This window comes from Siphateles boraxobius, unplaced genomic scaffold (genome assembly GCF_051911475.1).
Source record: "Siphateles boraxobius isolate OS27281-9 unplaced genomic scaffold, OSU_SipBor_1 20, whole genome shotgun sequence".
NCBI lineage: Eukaryota > Metazoa > Chordata > Actinopteri > Cypriniformes > Leuciscidae > Siphateles > Siphateles boraxobius.
Genome location: NW_027508811.1, coordinates 20,508,050 through 20,525,629, shown reverse-complemented (window position 1 = coordinate 20,525,629; position 17,580 = coordinate 20,508,050). Strand labels below are relative to the sequence as shown.

The 17,580-nt window shown below is 37.9% G+C and overlaps 1 protein-coding gene across 32 annotated transcripts in view; it reads right to left on the bottom strand.

Annotated features, from left to right (window-relative positions):
* Positions 1-17,580, bottom strand: part of kiaa1109 (KIAA1109 ortholog) — a 58,202-nt gene that overhangs the window by 28,802 nt on the left and 11,820 nt on the right. For 27 of the 32 annotated variants that reach the window (XM_077237377.1, XM_077237378.1, XM_077237385.1 and 24 more), the window contains exons 14-43: positions 17,358-17,475; positions 17,122-17,277; positions 16,114-16,211; positions 15,799-15,977; positions 15,581-15,687; positions 14,580-14,773; positions 13,725-13,934; positions 13,401-13,538; positions 13,127-13,303; positions 11,998-12,126; positions 11,789-11,908; positions 11,300-11,580; positions 10,972-11,216; positions 10,690-10,885; positions 9,309-10,119; positions 8,607-8,677; positions 8,344-8,517; positions 7,746-7,866; positions 7,520-7,666; positions 7,313-7,434; positions 4,638-4,822; positions 4,099-4,320; positions 3,806-4,017; positions 3,548-3,699; positions 2,607-2,757; positions 2,334-2,486; positions 1,742-1,982; positions 1,510-1,655; positions 1,191-1,416; positions 136-300 (exon numbers count right to left, since the gene is read on the bottom strand). In XM_077237377.1, the coding sequence (XP_077093492.1) occupies positions 136-300; positions 1,191-1,416; positions 1,510-1,655; positions 1,742-1,982; positions 2,334-2,486; positions 2,607-2,757; positions 3,548-3,699; positions 3,806-4,017; positions 4,099-4,320; positions 4,638-4,822; positions 7,313-7,434; positions 7,520-7,666; positions 7,746-7,866; positions 8,344-8,517; positions 8,607-8,677; positions 9,309-10,119; positions 10,690-10,885; positions 10,972-11,216; positions 11,300-11,580; positions 11,789-11,908; positions 11,998-12,126; positions 13,127-13,303; positions 13,401-13,538; positions 13,725-13,934; positions 14,580-14,773; positions 15,581-15,687; positions 15,799-15,977; positions 16,114-16,211; positions 17,122-17,277; positions 17,358-17,475 (5,647 nt within the window). The remainder of the gene's footprint in view (positions 1-135; positions 301-1,190; positions 1,417-1,509; positions 1,656-1,741; positions 1,983-2,333; positions 2,487-2,606; positions 2,758-3,547; positions 3,700-3,805; positions 4,018-4,098; positions 4,321-4,637; positions 4,823-7,312; positions 7,435-7,519; positions 7,667-7,745; positions 7,867-8,343; positions 8,518-8,606; positions 8,678-9,308; positions 10,120-10,689; positions 10,886-10,971; positions 11,217-11,299; positions 11,581-11,788; positions 11,909-11,997; positions 12,127-13,126; positions 13,304-13,400; positions 13,539-13,724; positions 13,935-14,579; positions 14,774-15,580; positions 15,688-15,798; positions 15,978-16,113; positions 16,212-17,121; positions 17,278-17,357; positions 17,476-17,580) is intronic. The other 5 variants (XM_077237379.1, XM_077237382.1, XM_077237399.1 and 2 more) reach the window with 1 other exon arrangement.

The following is a 17,580-nucleotide window of genomic DNA, read 5'->3' as shown; positions in this document are numbered from 1 at the left end:
TGCAAAATGAACATACTCCAATATGTTCATTTCCAAAGTCACTAATCACCGCATCATAGACAGATATAATGCATGTTCACGTACAGTCAACAGACTTCATACTCGTATTCTTCTGTCAGTGCACTAATCGCTCACCTCCGGTCTGCAGGCTGTTGTGTTGAGAGCGGTTGAGGGGAGAGTCCTGGACATTGCCGGCTGTTCGGTTGCCAACAGCGTTTGACATCCAGTTGTAGAAGCTGACAGAAAACGGCTCCGAAAGAAGAGGGTGTTCCGTTAACGCGTCTGCACCCACAAAGTTGCCTACCCAAAAACAAGAGACATTTAGCGCTAACTAGATTTTGAATAGTATGTGGTTTCCACGGTACGACAATGTATATATGTGTGTGTGTGTGTGTGTGTGTGTGTGTGTGTGTGTGTGTGTGTGTGTGTGTGTGTGTGTGTGTGTGTGTGTGTATGAATGAATGGAGTGCATCCCTAAAAGAAAAATTTACTAAAAAAATGTTTACAAGGTGAAATAGAAATATGACAATGATTTAATTTACATGACAAAGCACAAAAAGTAACAAAAAACAAATAAAATGAAAAATTAAAATACAAAATTAACAGCCAATTCAAAAGAGTAACTAATACTGAGTGACAGATTTTTTCTTTAATTGACTGGTATCAGATATTGGAAATTTAATTCTGAATGCTCATTTTCCCTATTTTAACATCTAGATTAACGTCATCTAACACTCAAAGTTATTATCTCTAATAACACTAATAATTTATAATATTTTATTACAATTTATTACGATAACACTGTTAAATGTAATTTTTAGAATGAATCTCAAAATGAATACCCATTTTTCATAATGTACATTAAAATGGTGTTAAGCCTAAATTCACTTGTTACAATTAAAACGGTGAATTTTTGTTTGCATTTTATATAAATTTTAGTCTCCAACCCAGCTTGGTTTCTCTGTACTTTTATGGTATTTGAAATTCAGTCACTTATTGGGCAGAAAAATAATACTAAAAAAGAAGGGGAAAAAATGAAAAAAAATCAATACACAATTAGGTTATAGAAACCCACTCACAGGAAACACCATATATCAAGAAAATGCATTCGTCCTTCTGGTTCACATTTTCACCCGTATAATATTAGACTGCAAAAAGCAATAAAACTCTGAATGAAGAAAATCATGTACTTGTACGTGTCAGGGAGCTGCTCTTGGCTGCGGTTTGTTCGTTGGCTCGAAGGGGCGTTGCTTCTAGCAGGTTGTGCAGACTGTGGATGCTTCCTGTCAAGTAGCTTAGCAACGATTCTTTCCTAGGGCTATGATTGGACTGCAGCCCTGCCCGACTGACATGAGCGGGAGAATCAGCTGCTGTATCTCCACTCGTGTAGCTCAGGGACTGGTAAGGGTGGGAACCCTAAAAAAAATAAAAAGGCATTTCATTTCCAGCTTTAGACCAAGATCTATCATAAACTTATACACAGTATCAACAAAACAGACCCACACAAACCTTGATCCTGAGTGCAGACTCATTGTGTGTGTGAGATTTGGACAGTTTTCTCATGATCTCAACTCCAGTCACAGGGGCAGGGTTACCGGTAGGAGCAGGACGACTACATACTCCCTCTAACAGCATTGTATGTTCACTTACAGTGCCTAAAATGCACATAAATAACAAAAACTATAGATAAAGTATAATGTTCAAAAAAAGCTCTATAAGATTTCAGATTTAATATAATTACCCGCATCAAACTCAAACTCGGCTCCATCAGCGCTGGTGTCACTCTGCAGGGCAGCACCACTATCCGGCGCCTGTGTCTGATCAGGCTCGATGGGGTCTGGCTCTTTGGGCTTAGGAAGCTGATTGGGACGTGGCAAACCAACCGCCTTAAAGCCCTGAGTGACAACAATGAATTTCATCCACTGACGCGCAAGTGCCACCATACCTTTCCTCAGGGTGACCAGAGCAGGCAGTCCATCATTCTAAAAAGATAAAGATGCATTCGTAATAAAAGATCACCAAGGAATAATTAACAATAAACAGTTAAAATAATATCAGTAAAATAAATGATTATTCTGCTTAAGCTGCAGTTACCACTTTAATTTATTGCAATGCATTTTTCATGTTATCTAGCATTAAAAACAAGCCAGGACACCACTGCTAATACAATCTGGAAGAACATGGGTGAAGTAATTTCAGACTTTTCAGCAGTCAGTGAACCTGGAAGCCTTGGAATGAGCATCAACCAATCAGAATCAAGAATTCAACAATGCATTAGTTTAAGAACATTTAATTCAAATGCAAATATGTGCTCTGCAAGCATAAAGACTTACCATGGTGGCCTCTTCTATAATGCTGTAATCGGCCTGCTGCAGGTAGCGGTGTAGAATATTGCACAGTAAGCAGGACGGGTTCTCGTGAAGATATCGGGCTCGCTTTGTGACACGGTTATACTTGCTGCGAAATGGAATGTGAATACTCTTTTTCTGTTGGATTGCACACATAAACATGCACGTAAAATTAGGCCGGTTAAGTCCAAAACTCTACTGATTAAATTGTGCTCAAGTCCATGAGTTTCTAACAGTGCAAGTATTAACAAGTCTGACCTCCAGGGCCTCAGTCATAATGCAGCCCATGACCGCGCACACACGTAGTGTGGCTTCCATGTCCAGTTTCTGCAGTGAGGATTTCAGCTGGTCAATGGGAACCAACCACGCACCGACCGCAGGGGTCGCAGTACTCAAGAGATTCAGCTGCCTGCAGACACATTCAACAACATAGACCTCTTTAGCCATACAAATATCCATGATTTCCTTTGAACCAAATCAAAGACTCTGCAGCCAAATATACACTTAGGGCTGGAAATGGGGGGGCTGAGTACACTGAGTGAATTTTAAGGGGGGACGGAGTTCCAGTTCAAAATGGAGAGAATTTCAATCTTTTATCGACATAGTAGCCCCCAAGTCCTATGCAAATTACATGCATTAAATATAGTGGGATTTTCTGCATCTATGGTTTAAAAATATAAAATATGTCCCCAACTAGGGCCCCCAGTTAATCTTAGCCAATTCTACCACTGTATACACATATATTCAATATGCATTCTCTCTCAAAACAACTACTAATACGTCAATATAATCAGCCCTTTAGAGATTAAATTGGCAAATACCTCTGCCCAAATGATCGTTTTACAAAAAGAGGTAATTCTATCTAATGTCAGCCTCGTTAATGAATTTCTTTTTTCTAATATTTGTGTGTGTGCAATATGCAATATGAATTTATGCAATATGCAATTTTTATAAGATTTAATTAATTGTTATTCTATATTTTTGCATCATTCTGATATCCAGAAAGCATATGCCATCGGTCACTTTCAGAACTATCTGGATATCAGAACTAATATATATATATATTTTTTATTATTATTATATAATAATATTATATATATAATATATATATATATATATATATATATATATATATATATATATATATATTAGAATTTGTTTTATTTTATAAAAAATATTCTTTATTTTTACGCGTGTACCTGGACATGACTGGAGCTTGAGATCGAATGTTGGTTGGCGCAGCAAAGCTGAACCAGATCTCCTTTATAGTCAGCTTCATACTGCTGGAGTCAGGAGGCGGAGGCAAGAGGGGCAGGTCCTTTTTCAGATCATCTGACTCCACTCCTTCATCCTGGACAGACAAACATGAGTGAGAAATAATGTGAGAAACAAAGACCCAAGGAAAACCTACAATATCTCAAATTACCATTAACTTTAAGTAAACAACATATGAGAACCTGTTCATCAGAGTCTGAATTGTTGTTGGGTTCAGAGGCAGGGCTCTGTCCATCATTGGGTAGGTTATCATCAGATACATCAGTGCTGTAGCCACTTCCTGTCTGAGAACCACTAGAACCGTTTGATTTCGAGACTCCAATCCTGACGCCGTTGTCGGCCTCGCCCATGACCCCAAAAGCACTGTAGAGCACGGCCCCTGACTGCCGCCCACCTGAGGAAGACCCAGACATGCATTTCTTACTCCTGAAATACAAATTTTTAATGCTATCTGAAATTCACATGTCTATAATACCTTTGACAGTGAGGTTCTCAATCCCACATTCAAACATAATCCAACCCCATTTCTCAGGACTGGCCCCAGAGCGAGCATGGTCAGGGGTGTGTTCTGGGACGTGCTCAGTAGAGATGGAGGGCTCAGTCTCATCCACTAAAACAAATTCATCAGTTTCTTCCAAACTGAAGAGAACCTTGGACTTCTTGAAAGGAATGGCAGTGATGGCACAAGCCCCAAGGTCTGTTAAAAACAAATATGGAACAAACCTAATTACAATTCCAAAAGCCAGTCAATAAACAAAACAGACAAAAATGTATTTCTGTCATAAATTATTATTGATAATATTGATTATTTTTTTTAACTATTTATTACCTATTAGAATAACTTCTAATAAAATGGAAAATCCATGCGATAGGAGAGACAATTTAATTTATAATGTTATCAAAAAAAAATATTTGACTGCAGGATGCAGCAACTGACCAATCAGAGTATTCTCAAGAGACGTGAAATAACTATAGTATATAGATGGGTATAAATTTGAGTGTGTGTGTGTGTACCTGATGAGTCCAGGCCGCGGAGTTGACTGTGTATGCGATGTATGTTGAGTCTGGCTGCAATCTCCTTGCCTTTCTCGATCCCAGCATTAGAGCGGAGAGAACCGCTGGACTGAGGTGCCATCTTAGACGCAGACGAATACTTCTCCATCATAGCAGAGGGCTTTTCTGTGTCCTCCACTATACCCCTACACATCACATATTAACAGTCAGAGCAGTACACACTGTCAAAATGATGTGTGTGTGTGTGTGTGTGTGTGTGTGTGTGTGTGTGTGTGTGTATATATATACACAGTGCTTAGCATAAGTGAACATAACCATGCTTAAGCTGACTAAAAAGAGGAATAAAGAATAATCTTTTGGAAATTTATCTTAATACCTTAATTAAAAAAAAGAGGAAAAATCTAACCTTTAAGGACACCAATTTTCTTTGGGTATGAATAATGTATCGTAAATAAATAAATGTTCTTCCTTAAAATACAGGGGGCATAAGTCCGGACACCCCTATGTTAAATTCCCATAGAGGCAGGCAGATTTTTATTTTTAAAGGCCAGTTATTTAATGGATCCAGGATAATATGCATCCTGATAAAGTTCTCTTAACCTTTGCAATTAAAATAGCCCCACGTCATCACATACCCTTCACCATACCTAGAGATTGGCATGGTTTCATTTCAGTTAGCCTAATAGCTGGTTTGATTTGCATTGAGAGATGATCTTATGGAAAGTACCCCATGCCAATCTCTAGGTATGGTGAAGGGTATGTGATGATGTGGGGCTTTTTAAATGCAAAGATTGGTGTCCTTAAAGGTTGGATTTTTCCTCATTTTTTTAATTAAGGCATTAAAGGGTTAGTTCACCCAAAAATGAAAATTCTGTCAGTAATTACTCACCCTCATGTTGTTCCAACCGCGTAAGACCTTCGTTCATCTTCGGAACACGAATTAAGATATTTTTGATGAAGTCGTAGAGCTGGATCACTCCTCCTTGTGATCCATATTTGAACTATTAATTTCCTTCTCTGTGGGCCTCGAGTCAGTCACTAGTATAATAGCGTAAGCTTCTGTTGTTGTACGTCACACGCACCACCCACATGAACAACGTCAGCCAATAGTGAGCCATAGTGGCGTTTCTCTATGCCAGGGGTCTCCAACCTTTTTTCATTTGAGAGCTACTTTTTAAAAAATATTGGCCGAGAGCTACTCATGTAGGCTAATACAATACTTAAATTCCTTAAATAATGTCTCATAACTCTCCTTATTAACAACTATCTAAACTGTTTAAGACCTAAAAGAGTTTTTGTAGGCCTATACATGTCACCCTTAAATGTCAGAGAAAAGAACAGAATCAGAGATTAATTTTTTTAAAGAAAATTGTACTTTGCATATTATACTATAAAAACACAATTATAGTTGATTTTACAGTGCATCTTAACTAGAGATGAAATGGCCTGAAAATTTCATTTCATGATTATAGTGACCAAAATGATCAGTTATCATAGAATCCTGTTCAAAAAGTACTAATACTACACAATAAAATCCATTCACCAAGGTTTATGTCGAAAACCAGCAAATAACAAATATAATTAGAATTCATTTGCACTTTTTGTTTACATAAACAAAATAACATTAAAAATAATGGTCAGATTTTAAAGGAGTGTCTTGCGACATGTTATCTACTATGTAGCCTACACGTTCAAATAAAGTTTTGACAAAAAAAGATTTATAAAAAGCTCGCATATTTCAGCCTTTAAATCCTTTTTATAAAAAGAATGAGTCAAAAAAGATAAACTATTGACGTTCACAATGCACATTAGCTTATCTTTCATTATTAATAGTAAAATTCGTCCGATTTTCCCGTGGCGTCTGTCAATGTTATGCAACCATGCACTGCGTGTTATGCACATGCACAATGTTATGCACATGCACATCCACAATGACAAAGAAGTTTTAGTAGCTAATGGATTTTTCATCTTGCTGCGCATGGAAAAAATGAGTGCGTCGCTTCAATTATGAGCTTCCTACATTTGAAATAACGAACTTGAGCGCGCAAAAGATGCGATATGTGAACGCCCCCTTGATGAGCTACCTCCAATCAGGCCACGAGCTACTGGTAGCTCGCGAGCGACGTGTTGGAGACCCCTGCTCTATGCTATCACATTACGTTAACTAACTAGAGGCCAACAGAGAAGGAAATGAATAGGTGAAATAAAGTCGTTATTTTTGTTTGTTTTTGCGCACAAAAAGTATTCTCGTCGCTTGATAAACTTAAGATTGAGCCACTGTAGTAACTTGGACTATTTTAACGATATCTTTAATGACTTTTCGGGGCAGGCAAATTTCAATCCCTGAAGAAGCCTATGGACTAATATGGAGGAGTGATCCAGCTCACAGATTTAATCAAAAATATCTTAATTCGTGTTTCGAAGATGAACGAAGGTCTTACGGGGTTGGAACAACATGAGGGTGAGTAAATACTGACAGAATTTTCATTTTTGGGTGAACTATCCCTTTAAGATAAATTTCCAAAAGATGATTTTTTATTCCTCTTTTTAGTCAACTTTAGCATGTGTGTGTTCACTTATGCTAAGCACTGTGTATATATATATACAGTACACTACACTATTTATATATTTATTTATATGAGAAATATAATATTTGGACAGACATTTGCAGTTACCTATTCATGCGCAGCTGAGTAGCAATCCGGTCAAAACACAAGGCCACGAGAGAGACATGTGTGACACTCTTATTGGAGGGTGAACTTTCTTCTACGGATGCCTGGAGTACACAAAGATTCACCTGCAAAAAACATGCACACATATTTACGTCTACCATTTTTACATGACAAGCTTTCTCCCTTTCATACACACACACAAACAGGTACCTTTGGGACAGTGACATTAGCCTGCAAACCCTTTATCTTCACATTGTCAGGCTTGATTGACAGATCAGTTTGTCCATGCGGTGTGCTCAGAGACCCAGGGGTGGTTCCCTCTGTCTTAGATATTTTGTGCTCTGCTTTCGCTGTGCTCTGGAAAACGCAACATCCATCATGATCACGTTAAAGACTGAGTGTGCTGTCACGTCTCTATGTTGTATTGATCACTTACAGACTCAGAGACAGTGGATTTACTGATCTGATACACTTCATTAAGCACTTTCCCATGCAGGTCATCCAGGATTGATGCAGGGTGGCGAATACTGGCAAAGTGAACCATGGACTCAATGTACCTGGACAGAACAAAAAAGATGATTTCACAAACAATGTGGCATTTACTAAAGACCCCATTAAATCTCTTGACGAGAACAATTTTCTTTCCTGTGAGTTATATCCTATGTTAGTAAAACATACTGAAGGGCTTGTTTGTTCCTTTTCTAAACAGCCAATACGCTTTAGGCATATCACAGTCATGATTTGGATGCAAGTCAGATCCATTTGGCATTAGGTGAAGGGACATTCTCATTCCAGAGAGCATTTGTTTGGACAAAAATCAGTTAGGCATCCATTTTCAAAGCAAAAAACAACACAAAAATGTATTTCAGCCACATTATTCATGATAATACTGACAAATTTTTTGTTCATAAAAATGCAGTCTATCTCTTTGGTTATTTAATATTATCATCAGACAGAACTAAAAACCAAAATTGTGGTGTCATGGGTTTTTTAATCACAAGGTGGCCAATGTGAGAGCTGCTGTGATGTCTGACCTGTCTAATGCTTCAGCTACTAAAGGAGTCAGGACCACATTGACCGCCCCTTTGACCTCTACGATGGCTGTGGTTCTCGTCTGGGCAAGAGGCTGATCAACGGTCCAGTCTTCTGTCATTGTGTCCTCATCAGTGTTGTCCATCGCCCGCTTGTCAAGGGGTGTGTAAGGTGTGCTGCAGATACATGCACACAAAATGCATGCTTTTAATTATGCTGCATGATACTTTAACAGCTACTGTTGATTTGATATGTCTTGAATTACCTATTTATATCGCCCATGAGCTGAACTCCTCTGTCCAATAGAGAACTGGCAGACAAACCGGCCTTCACCATCTATAAAAGGACACAAATACAATTATTGACAACATATAATGAAAGAACAAACAACATGCTTACACATGGGTGACAAAGAACCTAAACAGGTCATTTTACCCCAAAGTTACTCTTTGCATGAAGAAAATGAAATGTATAATGTAATTATCATGTTACATACTGTTAATTTAGTCTTTATTTAAATATTTATATTTAAAGAATTAAATCCATATTAATTAATTCAGTGTTTCATAATTACTATTGATGACAATTACATTATTTCACATAATATACAAGTACTTTACAATTTATATAATAAAAATAATAATGTTATATAATTTACAATTTATATACACAGGACAATACATAATTATATACATTTATATATTAATTTAAGGACAGGGCTTCTTTTTTTAAAACATTTGTATTTATAAAATGTTTAATATATAGTTAAATATATTCATAAATTACTATTCATTTGGGAAGGGTAGCTAAATCTTTCAGAAAATACAAATACAATTATTTTATTTATGCAAATAATCTTTGTTCCCGATATTGGTGGTGAAATATGACCAGGACATTTCTTCATAAAATTCACCACTGCATAAATAATATTTTACAATGAAGGAAAAACTTTTCCTAAAAGATTTACCTTAAAAGACGGGATGGACAACTGGTCAAAGGAGGCAGAGCTCTCCTCACTTGTAGGCGTGTCAAGGTCAAGTGGGCGATGCAGTGATGACTTAGATGTTCTCTTATTGGTTGGCTGCTTAACAGTCCAGTTTGACACATGATAATGTGCAAGGTAAGTTTGGTAACAAGCCATTAAATGTGGCTGTGTTGTCAGAAGGCCAGTCTCCGCCTTCTCGGTTTCAACAGATCCCTCCTCCTCCAATCCAAGTGCAGAGACAAATGAGGCTTGGGAGGTATGGCTAGGTATCGGAGGTGGGCGGCTCTCAGCGATTGACAGAGGTCCTTCCACACTGTGGTATATGGAGGTCCGGCTGTGCTCTGTTTGGGGCTGACCCTGTTGTCTTCGTCTGCGTTTCCTCCCTGGATAGGTCCCTGGACCTTCATCGCTACTGATTGGCTCAAACTCCTCATTGGCGCTAAAGTACGCTTCACTGTCAGCCACAGACATGGAGGAGTCAACAGAGCGGTACTGATGGAATGTGCTAGAATCAGCTGATGGAGTGAAAGGAAATGCTCCGTAGCTTCTTCTCTGCCTTGGCGAGTCTAAAACGTTTTCGTCGCTACGGGAAACCTCGCTACTAAACTGCACACCAGTAGGAGGCGTGGCTTTCTCTGCGAAGACCGCAGCCGATAGGCTCTTGGTGCTCCCAAGGCGAGCTGATTGGACAGAGGACTGGCGCTTTAAAGGAGAGCGGAGCGGAGAGCGTAAGGGTGGACCCTCAGGGATTGGACCATCAGTGGTTACATTCATTAACCTGAAAACATACACACTGTAAAATACACGTACAAACAAAAATGTAGTGGGAATCGAGAACCTGTTTTTATTCAGAACCAGTTTTATTCGTGCAAAACAGTTTTTTCAAGCTTACGATTTAAGATTGAGTTTTGCGCTAGCAGTCTGATTTGCAAGAGTTGTGAAAGGAAATAACAAACAAACTATTCTTTTGAATTGGTTCTTTTTAGTGAGTCAGTCTACAAGACTTATTAATCAGAAATGAACTAATTAATCATCGGATATTACCGCCAAGACATCAGCTGTTAGCATAATTTGTGAGACTTAAATCAGTGTACACTATCATTCAAAAGTTGAATAATTTGGTTCGGCAAAGCAACATTAAATTGATCAAAAGTGGCAGTAATGTTATTTTTCATATGACAAAGGTGCTTATTGGAGCCCAATTCCACCTCATAGTAAAAAGGTGAGAAAGTTTAAAATAAGGAATAAAAGTCTAATTGTGAAATACAAAGTTTCCATTGCAAGAGTAACTCACAATTGAGATATTAAGACGTTATGGAACTGGAATTGTTTTATGCGATACAGAAGCACATGTCTGACTCACTCAATAGAAGGGGAGGGACTCTCTCGTTCTCCAGCTAACAGAGGCAGGGCAGCACTGGAGGAAGAGTTTTCCTCAGAGGAAGAAGCAGAGCTGTGAGAGCGCAGAGGTACGTGAAGACTAAGGTGCTGGCCACGTTTCTCCAAGTCCACCATCGGAGCAGGAGAACACACATCTCTTCGCATAGCGACACCTTTGGCTGTAAGCAAGCATAATTTACATTAAACACAAATCGGCATCATCAAAGCCACAAAAAGCAAAAAATAAATGAATAATTAAGTATACCATCAGGAAGTTTAGGAGTTTCCTTAGTGACGATCCATTCTCCTGGATGTAATAATGACTGTCCATAGGACAAGTCACCCTCAGCACTGACGTTGGAGAAAGCGGAGCTTGATGAGGGTGTGATTTCCTCCAAACGGAAGAAGTCCATGCCACCAACCGAGCCGCCGAAAAAACGGCATCCACCAAGACAACCACAGCGATTCCGGCTTCGTTTATATTTCTCCTCCGGCCAAAGGAACCAAAGTCTAAAACACAAATAACAATATGGTAAATATGTTTGTCTGCACATTAAGCAATAGACAAAATACAAGAAAAGACATGCTGGAACCTTTTTGTTTTCATGTCATGAAGCTCCAGGAACTGCCTCTGGACCTCATATTTGGCTGGATGGTCAGCGGCTAAAGCCACATCCGCCGTCATGAGGTTGAAGTTCACTGAACCGGCTTCAAGCCAATGAGAGCGCCGAAGGAGGGGCGGAGGGAGGCCAAGCCGTGCAAGCTCCTGTTGCTCGATGAACTGAGCGATCACTACGTCTTGCAGAACGGCACTGATGCCTTCACCGACAGCAGCTGTGTGCAGATTACATGTGGCCAACCGCAATGCTCCGGTCTGATGGGCATACAGACAAAACAATTATTTTAAATTGCAATGTTAATTAACAATAACATTTTACAATTTACGTTTTTACTGTATTTTTGATTAAATAAATGCAGCCTTGTTGAGCTTAAGAGGATTCTTTCAAAAACATACGAAAAAAACTTAATTACTCTAAACTTTTGACTGATAGTGTAGATAATCATCTCTGATAGTCACTAACCTTAATATTGGCTGCACATCCGTGTTCAACAATGAAAACCTGGGCTCCATCAACTGTCAGTCGAGTCATTGTGTACTTCAGATCCTCTGATGTGCGACAGGGACCAGGTAAGGCTGCATTCTACACATACAGACAAAGACTCAGTAGTGTAGTCATTTTGAAAATGTAATATGACAACTCGGGGATGTGTGTGAGCGTTTCTGTAATACCTTGGCATCACAGACTCTACGATCAACTCCATGTTGGCAGGTGACAGATGGTTTTGGCTGTTCAAGCTGGAACTCTCGGGACAGTACATGAAACACAAAGCTCTCGCCCCACTCCAGAAGAGATGCACACTGAAACAAACACAACCAGTGATTAACATTAAACTGTGATTAATGCTGTCACTAGACTAAAATAATAATTCTTGCATAATCTCTCTTTTAGTGACACACTTCGTAGCTTTTTAAGAGGGAAATATGTGAAGGTTAACAATTTGTTTGGATTACCATTATAGATAAATGCATAATATTAAATGACGAATTTATTTTTATTATAAATATATATTTATTATATATATTTTTTTTTTTATAACTATAAAAGATATTTTGGTTTGATATCTCATACACGTTAAACTGAAGTAAAAGGAACATTTCAGATTTCATTCAGTGCACAAGTAACATTTCTTATTATGGTATTATCAATTCTGAAAAAGTATCAATGTTGTGCTGAATATTTTTGAGGAAACTGATACTTTTTTTTTCAAGATTTTTTTGATGAATAGAAATTTCAAAAGAACAGCATTTATTTGAAATGCAGATCTTTTGTAACATTATAAATGTCTTCACTGTCACTTTTGATCAATATAATGTGTCCTTTCTGATTAAAAGCATTAAGTTCTTAAAAAAATATATCTTACTTTTGAATGGTAGAGTACAAGGTATGAATAAGAAGAAATTAATAATAAGGACAAAAAATAAAAAAAGTGTCTTTGTGTGGCATTCTGTTGATTACCTATGAGAATTTTGACGTGTCCCTCAGTGTGGACAAACGAACAGGAAGAAAGCAGCAATACAAATAAATATTCGAACATTCTTTTCTGTGGATTTTCACATAGGTGCTTTAACAAAATTCCAACCTTCACATTCTTGCTTTTAAATTCTCTGGCCCACATGCCCGTTTTATTTCTATTATAAGTTTAACTTCTGTAAACATTTTCATTCAATAAAACACAAAGAGGGACACGACGAAAAAATATTTGTATGAGGTCATTATGCCACAGATATTGCTAGAAATATTCCTTTACAAATGTCAAGCATCCCTTTTTTGTAGTGTCAAAATGAATGATTGAGTCACCTGTGGCACACTAACTCTTCCTGTAAGAGCACCAGCCTGAACGTCGATGAGCCAAGCATATTCGAGTGTGTCACTGCCCGCCGGTAAGCCCTCCGCTGAGAACATGGCGTGGGCTCTCATCTGCAACCCTGAGAGGCTCAGATGCCCATCTCGCAACACAGCATCAACCGTAGGCCGCTAAACAATCAGAAGGAAAAAAATTACCCAATACAGAAACATGACAACTTTAAATACCAGCACCTGAGAGAATATGAATGGGTTCACTTCCTCCCACCTGATAGTTATCGCTGACAAACACATGTAGAGGTGAGAGAACAAGCTGTAGCATGGTCTCCTTATAACCCTTCTTCATCTCAAAACACAGACGCTCCAGGAAGCCTGTGGGACCCTCTGGGCCGTCATTGCTACAGTGCTGCAGACAAGAGTACAAACAAGATTTACATCCCCACTTGCGATTCCTAAAGGAAATATCAGTGCCTGCAAGGCATCAAAACAACAGTCACACAAATATGCTAATTTAACAATGATTTCATCACTGATGTCTGAGACACTGGCTTCTATGAATGAAATCACTGGTCTCCTCTGAAGCGGTACTGACCGTTGGAAGGCGTCCATGGACCTTGTGCAGATTGACGAGTACGGTTATGTCCCAGGGCCGTAAGGAGAGAGGATGTGGTGCGTCTTTAGAGCGGTTCTCCTCCAGGCCAACTCTGGTCCAACCAGATGACGAAGAGCAGGAGCTCAGCACAGGGCTGGACAGAGACTCCTCAAAGTCTGTGTACATGTCATCTTCTCCAAAATAGTTTTCCTGCACATTACATTCATCAACAATAATTTTAAAGGTATATTGCAGCCAAATATAATTATAAAAAGTCATTATTTACTCGTCCTCATTTCTCTGTTATTTTTATCTGCCATTATGAACGGTCACTATATTGAAAAGAATGACCATTTTGTGTTTCACAGAGGATAATAACAGGGGTTTAGTAGAACACGAGTTTGAATAAATAGGAGTCAGTGGTATTAGTGATTAGACATATCTGCACAGTTTAAAGTCACAATGAAATCAAAACTGACCATTCTTATTTTTAATGGAATATTATAAATGATTAATAATTTATTATAATTAATCATCAACAATTTAAAAAAAAATCATGTGCCCTCTTAATCTTTAATCAAAATAACTTCCCCTCCCTCTTGCAGTAACATCTCTTCTCTAATGACGTGTTTACTGGCGAGAGGCTGGGACAACATGTCTCTAACATGACATCACAGCAATAGCAAACCACAACCATCCAATCAATTCCAGACGGACAAAATCAAGTCTACCGACATTTTTTTCTTGTTCATGAAGCTGATTCACTGGGATTTACGTCACTATATCGAAGAAAAGACTCTCACAATTTCTGTTTCATGGTGACTTCAAGTTGAGTACATATGTATACATGTGTACCTTGATGGACACTAGCGCTCTGAGGAGAGGACCATAAAGGGTGATGTGGGAGTCTGGGCTTAGCTCCATCTCCACATGTAACCGGTCAGGTGGCAGCAAGCTGGGGTCAGAGGAGATTCGAGGTGGAGGAGGTACAGGTGGAGCGAGCTCTGGCGGGCGCAGTGCTGACAGCATGGACTCCTCTATTTCTGACACTGCAAAAAAACACGTAATGCAAGGTGAAGTGTAAACGGGTCAGATTCTTGAATATACTTATTAGCAACAGAGATAATATAATTAAATGTATTCACTACACTATAAGTCAAAAGTTTTGACACTTAACTGATACATTTAATCGTTTGAAATGAGACTGTTTGAGTATTTTGCTTAAATGCTTGATTTTTTTTTACAAAGTTTACAAAAATAACATTTTAATTATTGTTTTTTAGTGCTGTAAACTTTTATTTATTTATTGTGTATTAACAATTACAGAACTGTTAAAATATAACAACTAATTTAAGTAAACTGATTCACATTATATATAATACAATATTGACAAAACATTTATAAAATAATGACACATGTATTTGTAACTATTACTTATTTATATAAAGTTTATATACACCATATAAAAGCACAAGTTAATACATTTGGTATCAATATTCTATGTAAGAATCTTATGTTTTATGTAAGGATCTTCTATTTACTTCCGCACTTACACATGCATGTCTCAATTAGTGAGATAATCATGTGTAATATTTATATTCTTCTGAAAATGATAGGATCAAAAACAAGTAGCCAGACGGAGCTTGGACAACTTATACCGATGGGCCCAAAATTAAATGTCCAGCATAAATACAGTTTAAAAAGCATCCCACTATGCACTTTATGATGTTGGTAAAAAAAAAAAATATATATATATATATATATATATTTTTTTTTTTTTTACCATATTTTGGTCACTAGATACTATCTATACAGTAAGTTTTTGCATGATTTATTAGTATTAATCAAATACCAACATGATTGTTTGAGCTGCTGGTCAGATTTCTGAGGGTAGATGGGATGCCAAGTATAGTCTATAATCAGCAGGAAGTTCGGCACACTCCAGCAGTCCACCCAACCATCCCTGGAAACAAACACACACGCATACACACAACAGAAGAGTCAAAGGGCAGCGCAAGGAAGAAGCAGCAGAAAAGAAGAGGGACAGAAAGAGCAATGGTGCTCTTTTACTCACGCTTGAGTCATGTTCTTCCAGCGAGGTTTGCTGTTTTTGGGAGGTGCTCCTTGCCCCTCTGTTGGCATATTGTTTTCTGGAGGGGTCTTGAAATGCTGGTAATCCTTCGTAAGGGTGAGTAGCGGGTACCGGCTGGGGTTACAGTCAGGCAGACACAAGCGCATGTCTGTGTCCTCAGCCTGTATGGGAGTTCAGTGTCATTAGGAGTGGATTTAGGTGAACGCTGATGTTTTAATGTCAGGCTGTAATGCTTGATCACAATCATTCAGCACAGCAGACAAGTGCGTGTAAATGTTTGCAAGGGTGTACACTCACTCTCAAACAGAAACGTGTGTTACAGGTGGCCGGGACAAACTCGTGAAAGGGCAAAGTGAAGTCAATATTCAGCGTTTCCCCACAGGCAGCAATATAAACTACAGAAAAAGAGCATGAGCAGGATGTAAGTTTTTCAGAAATCAAGGAAAATTCTAAATAAAACCAAACTCTAGGGTTTAAACTGATGTTCAGCAGTGAGCTTGATGGTATTTTTTAGTCTAAATTCCTTTTGTTTAGCACTACTACAGGAAAGCATGGAAATTACAATCCATACAACTAATCTGTTTAGATCTCAAAAAGTCTGAAAATAAAAATATATATATTTTGAAAGAATGCTAAAACATTTTTACTTTGGCTTTTAACTAAATGACTAAGCATTCTATGCATTATACTTTCTTCTATTATTACTTTTAATTTTTAATTTTTTTTGTTATGCATTTCATGTATACTTTTATCTTTTATTATAATTAGAAAGCGTGTTTAATCTTATGTTATATTATTTATGGTATTTGCATTTGGTCTTATGTGAAGTTCTTGGTGCTTATTGTAAAGCACTTTGAGCCGTATTTGTTGTATGAAAGGTGCTATACAAATTGAATGTATTATTAATTATATTAATTATTATATAAACAAACTTACAAATAAAAAAATTAAAAAGAATTAGTCAAATCCATCAATCAGCAAGTAATCAATAAATAAATACAACAAACAAAATCTCTTCTTCGTCCTTCTTTTGGAAAAAGAAACGATAGATCTTTTTAAAAAAAGTTGATAGACCAACTTAAACTACCATCATGTGGAAACATCATACACAATTAGAAATGAGTTGACTAATCTTCCAACAACCAGCTAGTTGATTAGTGACTAGTTCATAGAATTATATAGTTTCAGAATTGCGTGCCGTGCGTTTTCAAAGCCATATTCATTTGTTAGATTTCCTTATTGTTTTCATTTCTCAAACTCTATATTATTTTTCAGTCTTGCATCCATTATGAAAGTCTTGCTTACCATTCTCCTGCTGTTTGGTGGAGCAGTCGATCCAGTTGTGCTGATTGGCGGCCCAAATCATCTCAAACTGGTGAAAAAGTATCTTAAACTTCCATGAATATGGAACGAATGAGTAGATGTCCGGTTCACTGTCGCTGGCCCAGTCCTGGATCAGATCTACAGATCACAACAGGAGGAGGTCAGCCGGTGGACAGACATCAGCTCATGGTAACTTACAGGTAAGAGAGAAACATTACCTGTGAAGAAGTTTTTCTGTGCATAGATGAAGTGGTACGTGGCTTTGTAAACCTCGATTTCACACTGCCAGGACTGGGGCATATTCCACACACGCGGATAACTGGCTATGACATGAAACTGAGGAGTTCAAAGACAGCTGTTAATATGCAGGATAGTTCACTAGTTGTTTTATTTAGCTTTTTTAATTTAGTTTATTTTAGCTTTAGGATTTTAATGTACTAT